General features: G+C 34.8%; 1 protein-coding gene across 6 annotated transcripts in view; it reads left to right on the top strand.

Annotated features, from left to right (window-relative positions):
• Positions 1-15122, top strand: part of NIPBL (NIPBL cohesin loading factor) — a 175788-nt gene that overhangs the window by 101569 nt on the left and 59097 nt on the right. For 5 of the 6 annotated variants that reach the window (XM_059694928.1, XM_059694927.1, XM_059694932.1 and 2 more), the window contains 5 exons: positions 4828-5010; positions 9687-9884; positions 10139-10210; positions 10317-10406; positions 12808-12911. In XM_059694928.1, the coding sequence (XP_059550911.1) occupies positions 4828-5010; positions 9687-9884; positions 10139-10210; positions 10317-10406; positions 12808-12911 (647 nt within the window). The remainder of the gene's footprint in view (positions 1-4827; positions 5011-9686; positions 9885-10138; positions 10211-10316; positions 10407-12807; positions 12912-15122) is intronic. The other variant, XM_059694929.1, reaches the window with a different exon arrangement.

Below are 15122 nucleotides of genomic sequence, written 5' to 3'. Positions count from 1 at the left end.
CTCCTTCCACATCATTCTACCTCATCTCTGTTGAAAACCCACTAATCCCTCAAACATAATCATTGACCTTTTTCTTGTTTTTCTAAAATTTATCTTGTATTTCTTTAGGGAAATTCGTCCCTTTTTTTAAACATTTTTATTGATTTCAGAGAGGAAGGGAAGGATAGGAAACATCAACGATGAGAGAGAATCATTGATCAGCTGCCTCCTGCTCACCCGCTACTGGGGATCGAGTCCGCAACCTAGGCATGTTCCCTTGACCACAATCGAAACCAGGACCCTTCACTCCATAGGCCTAGGCTCTATCCATTGAGCCAAACTAGCTAGGACAGGAAAATTCATCATTTAAGTTAGGATAGCATTTACATTTCTTTTAACTCCTGTTACAAATACATAGATGTAACATGGTATACCTATCATTTTGCATTCTATTTTCTTTACATTTACTATCTCTTTATCAACTTAGTTTATAATTATCCTTAATGTCATGTACTCTCTTACTCTGTTCCCCGGTTGTTGGACATTTTGATGTTACAGTCGGTAAAACTGATCTAAACAGCTTCCTTCATAGAGTTTTTTTGGTATTCTGTAATACCTCCAAATGTACATTGTATTTTAGCATTACTGTAATTTCTCCAAATGTCCTGTGGAGAAATTTCCACGAATAGCATCAATGAGATTAAAGGGTTTGAACACCATTTGCTGTGTGTTATTTTGTCTACACTAAGCATGTCAAACTTGCAGCCTTGCACGATTATTTTTGTGGCCCAGCCAATATAGCAGTATGTAAGAAACGTTTTAATAAAAATTTTGTGACTTAATTTTTACAATATCCTGTTTTACATAATTATTATTAACAAACTACAACGTTCGCTAATGACTGATTCTATAATCGTGTTGCATTCATTTCCTTTACGCACCTACGCGCCTTATGCGCAGTCGCACCATTTCTCTCCACTAATACTAGCAGTGGATATTTTAGCAGCCGATTGCCACGTCATTAGTCTTGGACTGACTTGTTTGTTGTGCGCAACAGGAAATATTTCTCTTTCGGAGAACAAGTAAAATAGGTTTGTTTGCGTTACGCTTATTTGTGCAGTTATTCAGTGTCTGGTAAGTTAATGTTCAAGAAAAAATATTACTTTTTATTAAAATGTTCTATTATTTTATGTTAACGATCACTCATTTATTTCAGCCCTTTGTATTCTGCATGTTTCTATTGAAATAAACCTACGTTTCTATGAAAATTAAAGCTTTTGTTTTTTTGCGGCCCACATAAACCTAAACCTTGTTTATTTGGCCCGTGTTAGCCTTTGAGTTTGACATGCTTGGTCTACGCTGTTAGCAAAGTATGGGTGTATTCATTTCAGCAAATTAAAAGTAGAACTCAGAAGCAAAGCCTAAATCATTTCATATTGTCGCAATCAGTTTTATGCGTAGCAGTTAACTCCTAAAGGTATTTTAGTATAAAGCATCATGGAAAACTTGAGCTTTTTAACAGTAATCATGAATCAAGAAGTTGTCTTGTTTTAAAAAAAAAAAAAAAGGCGGTTGACAGGGCTTTTTAGAAAGATTTACATTAGAAATTAAAGAGTAATTTCTGAGTAATCCAAGGTTTTTCAGGGCTTCAGAGCTAACATTGGCAGCTTTTGTATCAGAATTATAGCCATTGATAATTAAGCTATCTATACAAAGTATTCTTTCAACTTAATAATAAGTAAAATCAATTTGATTAATTTTGAGTATATTACTCAAATTATTATTTATCTTTCATTGAACTTATAGCTTAAAAAACATTAGGCTTAGCCCACGCATTATTGGGTTAGATTAACCTAGATGAGCTTTTTCTATATGAATTGATTCTCCTACTTTGAGAGAGGTGGCAACCATAAAACTTAAAAAATTCCAAAATATTTTATTGTGACCTAAGATAAGAAATAAAATGCATGTCGTGGTCTAATAACACACATACAAACATATTACCTACCCTTCAACTAAAACACTGGCATTCTCACTTTTGTTGTAAACACAACTATTGGTCAAGACTCACAAAACTGATTTCACAAGTTACTAAGGGGTCAAAACCCACAACTTGAAAATTGCTGGCTAAAATTAAAAAGGAAACTTGCCAGTTCTTAGGTTATAACAGTATGTAGTGATTATATAGTGATTCTTTGCATTTATTACAGGAGTATTTCTCAAAGTGCATCAAAAAGAGAATAACTGAAAATTTATTTGACCTTGATCACCCTTCCCTTGCCACAGATGAATAACTGCTACTCTTCCTTTTTTAAAAAAATTTTTATTTGGCTTCTAGCCAGTACCTGGGGTTTCTGCCTCTTTACCAAAAGTAAGGCAACTTTATATTAAATTACCTCATTATTCATCACTTCCATTTATCCTAAACCGGAGGTTCTCAACCTGTGGGTAGCGACCCCTTTGGGGGTCGAACGACCCTTTCACAGGGGTCGCCTAAGACCATCGGAAAACACATATATAATTACATATTGTTTTTGTGATTAATCACGATGCTTTAATTATGTTCAATTTGTAACAATGAAAATACATCCTGCATATCAGATATTTACATTACTATTCATAACAGTAGCAAAATTACAGTTATGAAGTAGCAACGAAAATAATTATCACCCAGTTAACATCTGTTGTAGAATATATGAATTTCGGCTCCTTCATTTTTACTCCACCAAGAAGCCTTAGTACCAGAAAGTGATATCTCCTTTCTCCTAATTTGCTATTGCTTTTTCCAAATAGAAAATATACATGTCACAGTTCTTCCTCTGAGATCAGTGTTTTGTGACCTCAGCACTCTTAGTACCAATCTTCCATGTTCCTACATTCAGTGTGGATTTTGATCTGCAGTGCACCGTGTTCCTCTGTACCCTGAGTTCTGCCATCAGGATAGACAACCTTGGATTCTCTGCGGAAGGAGCATTCACTGTCCTGCCATCGTTGAATGTAGCCTCCTTTTGTTTCTGTCACATAAATGCTCCCCCTTTTCAGGGCTGTGTCATCAGCAGATTATACTCCTTGGATGCTCTTCCTTCAGTGGCTTCAAATAAGGAAGTTGGCTTGCATTTAGGGACCGTTAACGCCAAAAAATATGTGTCTTCTAACCATGTTAACTCACTTAAGGGTCACAAGAGCGTCAGATTGATAACCTGCACTGCTGAATATTTTTTTGGTCCTGAGTTAAAGATTTATTTGATGCTGCTCCTCTGTAATATGGGTAGGTTATTGAAAGAATTATGACTGAACTACAGTATGCCTGCCTAAGATGTTTATTATGGCTTATAAAATTGAGGTTTTTGTGAGTTTTCTTGGTTTATTTCTGAACATGACTGGTTTCCATTATCTGAAGCTTTAGTTCCAAAGAGTTCATTAACTGAAGTGGTTTATTTTAATCTCAGGAGTGTTTTCCCATTTCAAAACAAAACAAAACTCTTTGTTATCAAATCAGTGACTTTGGGACTTCTTAACTCTTATGATGCCTTCTGATTTTAATAATCTTGTAGCCCTGGCTGGTAAGAGCGTCAGCTTGTAGACTGAAGGGTCTCAAGTTTGATTCCCAGTCAAGGGCATATCTTGGTTGCAGGTTCGATCCCTAGTCCCAGTTGGGGTGGGTGCTGGAGGCAACCGATCATTGTTTTTCTCTCTCTTCCCCTCTCCCCATCCCTCCCTCCCTCTCATTCTCTCTACAAATTAATGGAAGAAATATCCTCGAGTGAGGATTTTTTTAAAAAATGATTCCATTTAAAATAATAATTTGTTTTATATTCTTAAATTATTAGTATTGTATATTCTTGAGGCTTTGAACTTATTTTAATCAATACCCATTTATTTTTGTCATGATTTGTTTTCATTCTTTACATAAGCACTATTGTCATTTGAATGTTACCATATTAATATTGATTATATGATTACTAATATCCCCCGCTATAAACCAATATGGTACTCTTTGCTCCCAGTCACTAAAATTTAGCAGGCAAGACATCATTTTTATACTTGCATTTCAAGATTTACATGGGTAAGTAAAGTTAAAATTGTCATCTTTAATAATCATTAAGAACATACCCTCAAAAATAGATTTTGCTTTTACTTTTATTTTTTTAGCTTTCAACAGGATGATAATTAATTTCTTCCTAACAACTGTTTGTGTGTTTGTGTATGTATGTGTATGATTAGGTAGTATTATGTTAATAGCTTTTATTGGATTATATTGATATTTATCCTGCCTTTATTCTTTCATAGGAAAATATGAACTTATTTCATAATAGACTTGAATTATTTTCAGTTCTAGACATTTATATTTTAAAACATTTTTGTTCTATTTAACCTATCTTTCATGTTTCTATTATTTTCAATTAAATGCATATATTGTATTTTCTGTTTGAGGAAATTCTCCATAATACTAAAGGTATTATCATGCCTCTCAAATAGACATTGATAGATAAAAGCATATAAAACTCTTGTCCTATCCACCATATATAGCCACCAAATATACTTGATAATGCCAGTGGATCTCTAGTTTCAGAAAGCTTTTTCAGAGGGCATTATATCAAAAATTAATGATGTAGCTACTTATTACTATCATGTTTTTAAAGTTGTTATATAATGAAATAATGTATAAACACTACATTATCAGTTTAGGATTAAGATTAGTTTTAAATATAAATGGGTTTTATTAAGGTACAAAAGTGACTTAGAAAACTTTTGTAAATGCTTATATTTTATTTTCATTGTGGTAATTTAGTTAAAATTTCTCTTTTATCTTCAGATTGACCTCTTTTTCTTAACTTTCATTAATAGGTAGTATAGATCAATCAGTGTTAAAAGAATTACCCCCTGAACTCCTGGCAGAAATTGAATCCACCATGCCACTTTGTGAACGTGTGAAAATGAATAAACGCAAGCGTAGCACAGTTAATGAAAAACCAAAATATGCTGAAATCAGTTCAGATGAAGATAACGATAGTGATGGAACTTTTGAATGTAAGTATCACATAACTATTATTACTTTAGAATTAAAAAGCAGATTGATGTGTTTGTCTCATTTATAATTTTTTGGGTTAGCAAGAGCATAGTGATTTTAATTCTTAATATAGCAGGATCTTTTCTTTTTACTTAAAATATATGTGAAAGATGAGATCAGTTGGCACCAAGAAAAAAAATTTTAGTGGTCTATAATTAGTGGTCAGATAACACATATGTGTCTATGTGCACTTAGCAAACATTTATTGAGCTCCTACTATGGTATATGCTAAGCACTAAGAATAAAAAAATACAGATAAGATGTAGCCCGACTTTGAAGAGCTTTCATTCTAATGGGGAGGGGGGAGGTGTAAACAGTTGTAGTACAGTGATAATAGTAAATCAGGGTGCTGTGGGAACACATTGGATTGGCATCAGAAATCATACTGGGGGTTCAGGATACACTTCCTGGAAGAGGTGACACTTGAGTTGAGTCTTAAAGGACACGTAGGAGATAGCCTGGTGAAAAAATATTTAAAACCATACTATCACTAAATTATGAATGGATTAGCCACATTACCGATTATCTGTGTGGTTTGGACCTGGCTTCTCCTTTTTGCCCAGCTGTGTCCTGGAATTCCTCCCTTGTTTCACTGTTTTCCAGAGCTGGCTTCTTCACTACACAGCTACCTCTCTACAACACTGTGATCACCTGTCTTTGCACTAGACTTGCTATACCTCGCCTGTCTTCCTACTGGTCCACTGAAAAAGTTCTTCTCTTTTATCCCTATCTTCCTTCTTCTGGAGCAAGAGAATTGAGCCTAGCCAAGAGGGGTCAGCAACCTTGTTTGACTTAAACGGCATTCAGTGGAAAGAGACTGTGGGAGATCTTCACTTGTGTGCCAACTGACTTAGTCATTATGACCAAAAGAAGTGGGAAGACCACCAGTGTGTTCTGCCTTTTTCACCTAGTGTCCATAGATTGAGGTGTGACAAGCAAGGGCAGGAAGGACAGATGCATGCTGCTATTTTTAAATGTGTATTGCTGATGGAAGTCCTTCACCTCCTCCAAAGTTTTTAATCAATGTTCATTTACTCTGATCGTCTTAAAATTGTGAGCTCTTGAGCTATGAGCAGTAGATTATGAATACTGAACAAATCTGAACAAAGTTTTAAAATTGAAATAAAATATATAGCAAAGTTAATCTGACATATTTAATTATATGTATAATTGTTACCATTTGTATTATCATGAGATGTATTTACATGCCTTACATTTCAGTGGCTAAAGTTAATATTTTTTATTATAATCACACATTTTGATCATTTGGGAACATATGCTCTGGGAAGAGAGAAGAGAAAGGAGACCTAGTGACTCAGAAACTCACTACCCTTTATATACATGCCTCTCCTCATTCTTCCTCTCTCCCCCTAATACATCAGTCATTCCTAAAGAGAATAGCTAAAAAAAAAAAGTTCCTTAATTGCAGATTGATTTCAGATAGCACGTCAACTCCCATTAATTGAGAGTGGCTTCCTGTATTATTAAGCTGATGAGAATTCTAAAGCTACCTCACAGTTAAGTAGAAAGGACAGCATAATCAGAAGTGCCCACAAAGTGTAAAATAGGGGAGTGAGCCACACATGTCTCATGTTTGTTATCAATGTATCCATTATTCTTTTCCTTGTTTCTATTATGAGAGCTATTGTCTCATCTTAGGGGAGCACATAGTTTCATCTTAAAGCCCTGGATCCCATTATATTTATGTCCAAGTATATTGAAAACTAATATTAATTAGAGAAACTGATCTTTAATTTCTCTGGGATTTTCAAAAGATCTTAGAGCAGATTCCTGTTTTTCTTGGTTTATTTCTGTACAACTAATATATAAAAGTCAACTCTGGGGCCACTGATGTGAGTGATAAAAGGATTTTATCTTATTTTACTTTTTGATAAAAGGATTTTAATTGATAGTTGACAAACAACCATATTGTCATTATACCACGAGAAAAACATTATAATGAAAATATAGTGCAATACAAAATACAGATGTAGTATGAACATAAGTAGCAAACTTATGCTACTTAGAGAATTTTAGAAACAAAGTTTTATTGCAATTCAATCAAATTGGTTTCCCCAAAATCTAAAACTAGAATAGTTTAGGAAATAGTTTATTTAAAGCAGAGGGGGAAGAATTTTAAAAGTTAGGTCACACAGATTTAGAAGTCACAGCACAAATATAAGGTCTGGGGTAGGAGGAGGGGAAATATAAGAAGCTAAATAGAGAAAAGATGAAAAGTGAAAGGGAGGGTAGAAAACTCCCAAGTCATATTTTATGTACCTCTCTACAGAGTGGGGCAAAAGTAGGTTTGCAGTTGTTTATATAGAAAATAATATAGTAATTAACAGATAATACAAGAATAAACTCTTGTTTTGCATACTCATAATTATAGATCTACTTTTGCCCCACCCTCTATTAAGCACCTCCCCTGCTTCTAGAGTAATGAGAGAAACAGAGAAAGAACAGGCTAATCATAATGAATTGGGATCCTGATAGCCCATTGCAACACATATTATATCATAGAAGTTTTTTTTTTTCTAATTTCCATTTCGTTTTCATCCAAACAGCCTAAAGTTTAGTGAATTTTAACAAGTTTTCCAGTGCCTGAAAATTACTACCAATACAGTATAGTGTGTGTACTTGCTAACAACTATAAGATTTTTTCAAGCATTTTCTTAAAAGAATTGAGCTTGAAATAGATTTCTTATGAAATTAAAATTTTAAAAGGCTGAGTAGGTCATATTTGAGGTCATGTATAAATATATTACTAGTTGTCATTCCTTAGATTTGGTAGATATTTCAAGAACTTGTTGAAAAAACATTTAGTGAACGGTATCCATAAAAGACCTGTTCTCTGACCCACACACACACCTAACTATATTAATATATAAAGCATCCCCTCACTAAAAGAATGTACTGGGGTGTACCTTAGTCATAAAAGAGGCGGAAATCCTACCTCTTTTTTACATAATTTATAGTCAAATTTATACCTAATCATGAAGAAAATCATTGAAGGCTTAAGTATATCCACTTACATTTGTCCTTTTTATGAACCGTCTTGCTCTGTCAAGCCTATGACCACAAAGAAGAGGAAACAAAATTATCTTTTTCTGTCATACTGTCAGCAGATTGGACAGAATGGTCCAGAATCAAAAACAAAATTAGATTCTTGATTAGAAATAGCTGGGGTGGCATGTAATGGTACAATTAGCCAGGATATAGACATTGATTATTCACACAAGGACACAGGTACAGGTAGAGAACTCAAGCAAGAGTTTTGTCTTAAGTACTATTTGAGTATTGATCGTAGATAGGGAGCCGTATAGAAGCCAGTTACAAGAAAGCAGGGGTGTCAGATTTAGATCAACAGACTAGAAGATTCTGTCAACAAATGTTTACTACAATAGCCAGTGTATGATCCCAAGTAGAACACATTAGTTCTGTATCTTGGTTTTAACTTGGTGGTGCTATACCCTAGAGCAGGTATGATAAATATTTGTCACTTATACTGCCCTTCAGCAGTTAGTGAACAGATACTTCTAATCAGGTTTTTTTTTTCTATCTTTTTAAAATTTATCTTTATTGTTAAAAGTAGTACAGATGTACCCTGTTTTCCTCCATTGACCCTTTCCATTCCACTCCACCCCCTACCCCAGGCCTTCACCACACTATTATCTGTGTCCATGGGTTATGCATATATGCATGTAAGTTCTTTGGTTAATCTCTTCCCACCCCACCTTGCCTCTGAATCAGTCTTTCTTACTGAAATATGATGCTGTCTCAGAGCTCAGAATTATTCTCAACATAATGCTGTAGCCAGCTATTCCCAGTTGATCAGAGATGAAATGTCTGATAAAATCCGTTTGCCAGTTCTGCCTAACAGCTTCTCTCAGTACTGGTGATTTTAGCAGAATGCTCAAACTTCTGGAAGGGTGGGAAAAGGATTCAAACTAGCATACATAAATATGCTTAGGTAGTGTGCATAAGCTTAAAAGCTTTCTTCTTGGGCTTAAGCAAGTGTACTGCTGGAGAACTGAATTCATTGTATATGAGTATGTACAACTATACACGTTTATTCTATCTCTATAGGCTTGTGATGTTAGGTTACCAAAGTCTATTGAATTTTTATAGCTAAGTTGTGGGCCTAACTTGGCTGTTAACTGATTGTATACACAGTTACCCATATTCTGTAACACTTTCTCAAAAGTTTGCTTTTCCTCCAAACCATGCTCCCCATTAAAAATTTAAATGCTTTAAGGTGTTTCTGTGTTTCATCCAAATCCTAGATAAAGATTGTTTTACACGCTTTAATTAATCCTAAAGTTTAGATATTGTCTTTACTGACACTGAATACTTCTTTGAAATGAGCAGTGTGGTTTCTCACAACGTTCGTATCTATATTTATTAGCAAACTGAGTTTATGTAAAAATCTTTCTCTGAATAGGTAATGCTAAAATAAGTGTTAATCATTTCTATACACTAATTTATATTTCTAGTTAAACAGAATGACTCAGAATGTCATAGTCCCATACAATGTAGATTCCCCCCTACCCCCAATGTGGTTCATTTGTAAAGTACAAATTTAAATAGTCTTTTTAAATGAGGTAAATTATTTGTCATGGGGATTTGCTTCTAGCCTCTAGGAAACGACATAAAAAAGATGATGATAAAGCTTGGGAATATGAAGAGCGTGACAGAAGAAGCTCTGGGGATCATAGGAGAAGTGGCCACTCTCATGAAGGAAGAAGGAGTTCAGGTGGTGGTCGTTATCGAAACCGAAGTCCATCTGATACTGACATGGAAGATTATTCTCCTCCTCCCAGCCTTAGTGAGGGTAATTCATCAGCGTCAACAGATTTCTTACATAAGCCAATTTAAATTTAGGGCTTTGTCTTTGAAGAATATTTGATATTTCTATGACTTAATTAACAACTCCTAATTTTTAATCAAGACAAAAGTGTATAATTTAGTTTGGATTGACAGTGATTATTGTTTAAATATTTGATTAATGGAAGAAAATAGAAACACAAATAGAAATATTTTAAGTTGTCATTCTTGCATTTCAGTATTTCTTTTTGTTCATTTTAGTTGCTAGAAAAATGAAGAAAAAAGAAAAACAGAAGAAGAGGAAAGCGTATGAACCAAAACTAACACCTGAAGGTAACATTTTAGTTCATTTGTTTTCATTCATATTCTTCAATTCATATTCTTCCATTTTCTAATTGGAATGTGAACATAATAAGCTTTTTCTGTTCCTGTGTTACAGAAATGATGGATTCTTCAACTTTTAAGAGATTCACAGCCTCAATAGAAAATATTTTGGATAATTTAGAAGATATGGATTTTACTGCATTTGGTAAAATAATTTTAAAGTATATTTATTTACCTATGTGTCTAGTTTTCTGTCAGTCACATTAATGGATATAAACGCATGATCTGTGCTTTCAAGAAACTTAAAATCTAGTTGTCAACTCTAGTCTATTATATCAAGAAACTGAAAACTTTAGTATAAAAATCAAGTATTAAATTAATTATTAATATGTTTTAAGTATCCTGAGAGTGCAGCTACCACAAGTTAGAGTAATTAAGGAAGTCTATGCAGATGAGACTTGAATAGGCCCTACAGAAGGAGGGAAGCTAATATGAGCAAAGATGCAAAAAAAGGAACCAATCCCTCTAATCATTTATCCTAAAAGCTAATATTTATTGAATACTTACTGTTTGTCAATAGTATGTTTAGTTTTAGAGAAGTAAAGATAAATGTCCCAGCCCTTGGCTTTAACTACCGTAACTCCTCACTTAATGTCCTCAGTAGGTTCTTGGAAACTGTGACTTCAAGTGAAACAGTGTATAATGAAGCCAATTTTATCATAGGCTAATTGATAGAAAAGAGTTAAAATCCTGTGGCAGAATTCTAGTCACAAAAACATCACCAAATTTCTAAATAAAGACCCAAAACACTTTTATTTTGAACATTGAAATAAATGTGAGCTATACATAGATTTTAGAAAGATTAATAAAAAGCAAGATGTTTATTTTCTAACTCATTTATTCCAGGTTGGGGTTGTGGGTGGCTAGAGCCTATCCCAGCAGCTCAGGGCCCAAGGTGGGACCACACCCGGACAGGATGCCATTCCTGGTGCACTCATACATTCCCCAGCACTCAGACCGGGACGATTTAGGCATGCCAGTTAACCTACCATGCACATCCCAGGGAGGTGGGAGGAAACCGTTGTACCCAGAGAAAACCCATTTAGATATGGCGAGACCATGCAGGCTCCATACAGACAGTGGACACAGCCGGCAATCAATTGTTTTTTCTTATTAATGTTATAAAAAAAGGTTAAAATGATGTTATTCAATGACCTGATGTAATACGTAGTCTAATATAGAAAATAGAATAGTAAACCAGTTAGAATACAATAGAATAATGTAATCATCCTATATATCCTATATAATAAAAGGGTAATATGCAAATTGACCAAACGGTGGAACGACTGGAACACCTGCGATCCCGCCCCCAAGCGGGGCAAACCACCCACGGCCCCTCGCCCCAGCCAGCCTGCCCTCAATGGCCCCCGTTGGGGCAGGCCAGCTGGATCCCATCAGTGCACAAATTCGTTCACTGGGCCTCTAGTTTTACAATAATATGTAAAGATCATAACTATATAAAACTGTTAAATTTCTATAAAATACTGCTTACAGTGTTTATTTGAAAATGCCATGAAAGGTATATTACCCTCTACTTCGAAAGTATTTGTTTTGTGAGAGTTACTTGCCTGAGTTTTATTAATATGTCTCCCTGTTGTTGAGAGTATCAGTTCTTCATTTTTAAAACTTTCCAATTCTGTGTTGAGAAACCTTCGTCTTCCATATCATTTATGATCCCAACAGATAGGGCACTCTCAAATGAGGATAAATTTGAGAAGGAATTATTTTCAAAGAGACTAATTACAAAAGTGGAGGCAGAATATTTCCAGAATCCAGGGTTTACAGTCATGGAACTGTTACTGTCTACACCCAGAGAAATATGGGTAAAGAGAATTAACCAAAGCTTACTCAGTAGGGGAAAAGAAGTTGTACAGTGAGCTGCCTTCAAAAAATGGTAACCTTTTGGTCAGTACATGGGCAGCTTGAGACCTTGCAAGGAAGGAGTCGTGGATACAAATACCCTGACCTCACTCACTCTCCTTCTCTTTGATCTTTTGACTGGGCACTCCACTGGCTGAACCTAAACAGAAGCCAGAGGGCATGGGAGACTGTTGATGTAGTCTGTGCAGGTTAACCTATTAGGGCAGAAAGCTTGGTTGAGGGTATATCCAAAGTAGTAAAGATAACTTATCTCCTCTTCCCATCTTATAACTCTAATTTTAATCACTATCCTCTTTCATTCAGGGTTTGCTTGAGGTTTACAGAGATCTCTTAGGTCAGCCGTGGGCAAACTACAGCCCGCGGGCCGGATCCGGCCCGTTTGAAATGAATAAAACTAAAAAAAAAAAGACCGTACCCTTTTATGTAATGATGTTTACTTTGAATTTATATTAGTTCACACAAACACTCCATCCATGCTTTTGTTCCGGCCCTCCGGTCCAGTTTAAGAACCCATTGTGGCCCTCGAGTCAAAAAGTTTGCCCACCCCTGTCTTAGGTTGTTGTTTTATAAGTATTTGGTGTTCAGAAATTTTATTTAAAAGTTAGGCTTACTATTTTGAGCTATTTCTCTTACCTAAGCTGTATTTGTTCGGTTTGGTTTTTCAGGTGATGATGATGAAATTCCTCAGGAACTACTCTTAGGAAAACATCAGCTTAATGAACTCGGCAGTGAATCTGCTAAAATTAAAGCAATGGGTATAATGGATAAGGTATCTCACTAAAGCAAAATTTATGAATTTAGTTAATATCTGATGTTTGAAATTAAAGTGTTCAATGTAAATTGCATAGTTTACATAAAGTAAATAATAATGCAAAGAAAATTCATGGTTGCTTTTCTGAGAGTCTGAAATTTTTCTTTAAAAAACAACTTGAATCCAAGAACTATTCTACAGATATTCTAAAGAAAATCATTGCATTGAAAGAGTCATTGGCCTGGACTTCTTCACTTTTTAATTTTTTCATTGTCTCAAAAATTTGGATTATTTAAATGAAGAAATACACGAAATTTTCCTTTGATATTTGCTTTAATCATATACAGTGGTGAAAGAGTAAAGCTATGTTCCATAGGGTCATTGCTTTAGGCCTTAAAATAATTTCTGTGATTTGTCTTTCCTAGGAGCTCTTTGTTGCTCAGTAGTCTAATGGAATAGCAGGATATTTTTTTCAATGATAATAACTTAAACAACAATGACAGCATCCAGGAATTGCTTCCTGTAATCTTCATGAGCCACCATTTACCCCCTAAACTACTGCATGATTGCTATGCAAACATAAATTCTAAGTAAATCCTCTCTCCTAATCAGGCTCTCCATTTTTTATTCATTTTTTTATGGAATAAAAAAAATACCACTTTTTATTCATTTGTTGCCTATATTCCAAAAAATAAATACCATACATTTGATGTTTTTATTGAGTTATAATTGATATTTAACATTCTGTTAGTTTCAGATATACATGATTTTTGTATATATTGCAAAATGATCACAACATAAATCCAGTTACCATCCATCATCATACATACAGTTGTTTTTTCCTTGTGATGAGAACTTTAAATTCTCCTTAGCAACTTTCATATATACAGTTGATATTGAACAACACTAGTTTGAACTGCATGGGTCCACTTTTAAACAGATTTTTTTCAGTAAATACAGTCAGCCCTTGGTATCTTCAGGTTTCATATCCTTGGATCAAAAATGGTATTTTTACATTCCCAACCTTGGATCAAAAATACTGTTTTCAACCAGTTTGTTAAATTTATAGATGTGAAGGCCTGACTGTAGTTAAGTTTTGGGGTAGTCAAAAGTTATACGCATATTTGGACTGTGCTGCGGATAGGTGCCCCTAATACTTATGATATTCAGGGGTCAGCTGTACAGTACAGTGTTATTAACTAGAGTCACCATACTATACATTACATTCCCAGAACTTATTTTTTATCTTGCAACTGAAAATTAGTACCTGTTGACCACCTTCACCCATTTTGTTCACCCCCCCACTTCTGACAACCATCAGTCTGTTCTCCGTATCTGTGACTTCAGTTGTTCTTGCTTTTTAGGTTCCATGTATAAATGAGATCATACAATATTTGTCTTTCTCTGTCTGACTTGTTTTTCTTAGCATAATGCCCTCAAGATCCATCCAAATTGTCACAAATGGCAACATTTTCTTCTTTTTTATGACTGAACAATATTCGATTGTACATACATGCTACATTTTCTTCATTCATTCATTATTGGACACTTTGGTTGCTTCCATGTCTTGGCTACTATAAATAATGCTGCCATGAACATGGAGGTGCAGATATCTTTTTGAATTAGTGTCTTCCTTCAGATATATAATTGCTAGATCACATGTTCTGTTTTTAATATATTGAGGAACACTATTGTTTTCCATAGTGGCTATACCAATTTACATTCCCGCCATTAGTGCAGAGGGTTCCCATGAGTTTGATTTTTAAAGAGAGAGACAAGCTCTAGCTGATTTGGTTCTGTGGATAGAGCATCTGCCCACAGACTGCAGAAGGGTCCTGGGTTCGATTCTGGTCAGAGGCACATACCTGGGTTGCAGGCTCAATCTTCAGCCCCAGTTGGGGCGTGTGCAAAAGGCAACCAATTGTTGGGTCTCTCTCACATTGATGTTTCTCTCTCTTATCACTCCCCTTCCTTTCCACTCTTTCTAAGAATCAATGAAAAAATACCCTCGAGTGAGGATTAACAAAATAAAATAGAGAGAGATCCCATAGCTAACTAGGAATTAATGTGCTATTTACATTGATATTGCTGTGTGCAGTGAGGATATATTGATTTATTTTGTACATAGGAATATGGCATCAGTTTTCTAAAGTGCCAATGCCAGTCTTAGGTTTTAATTCATAAATTCCACAATTACTAGTACATGTAGCTAATATTCTAACTATTTCA

The sequence above is a fragment of the Myotis daubentonii genome, chromosome 4 (assembly GCF_963259705.1).
Source record: "Myotis daubentonii chromosome 4, mMyoDau2.1, whole genome shotgun sequence".
NCBI classification, from domain to species: Eukaryota; Metazoa; Chordata; class Mammalia; order Chiroptera; family Vespertilionidae; genus Myotis; species Myotis daubentonii.
Note: the sequence above shows the minus strand (reverse complement) of the source record. Positions and strands in the feature narration are given on the sequence as shown.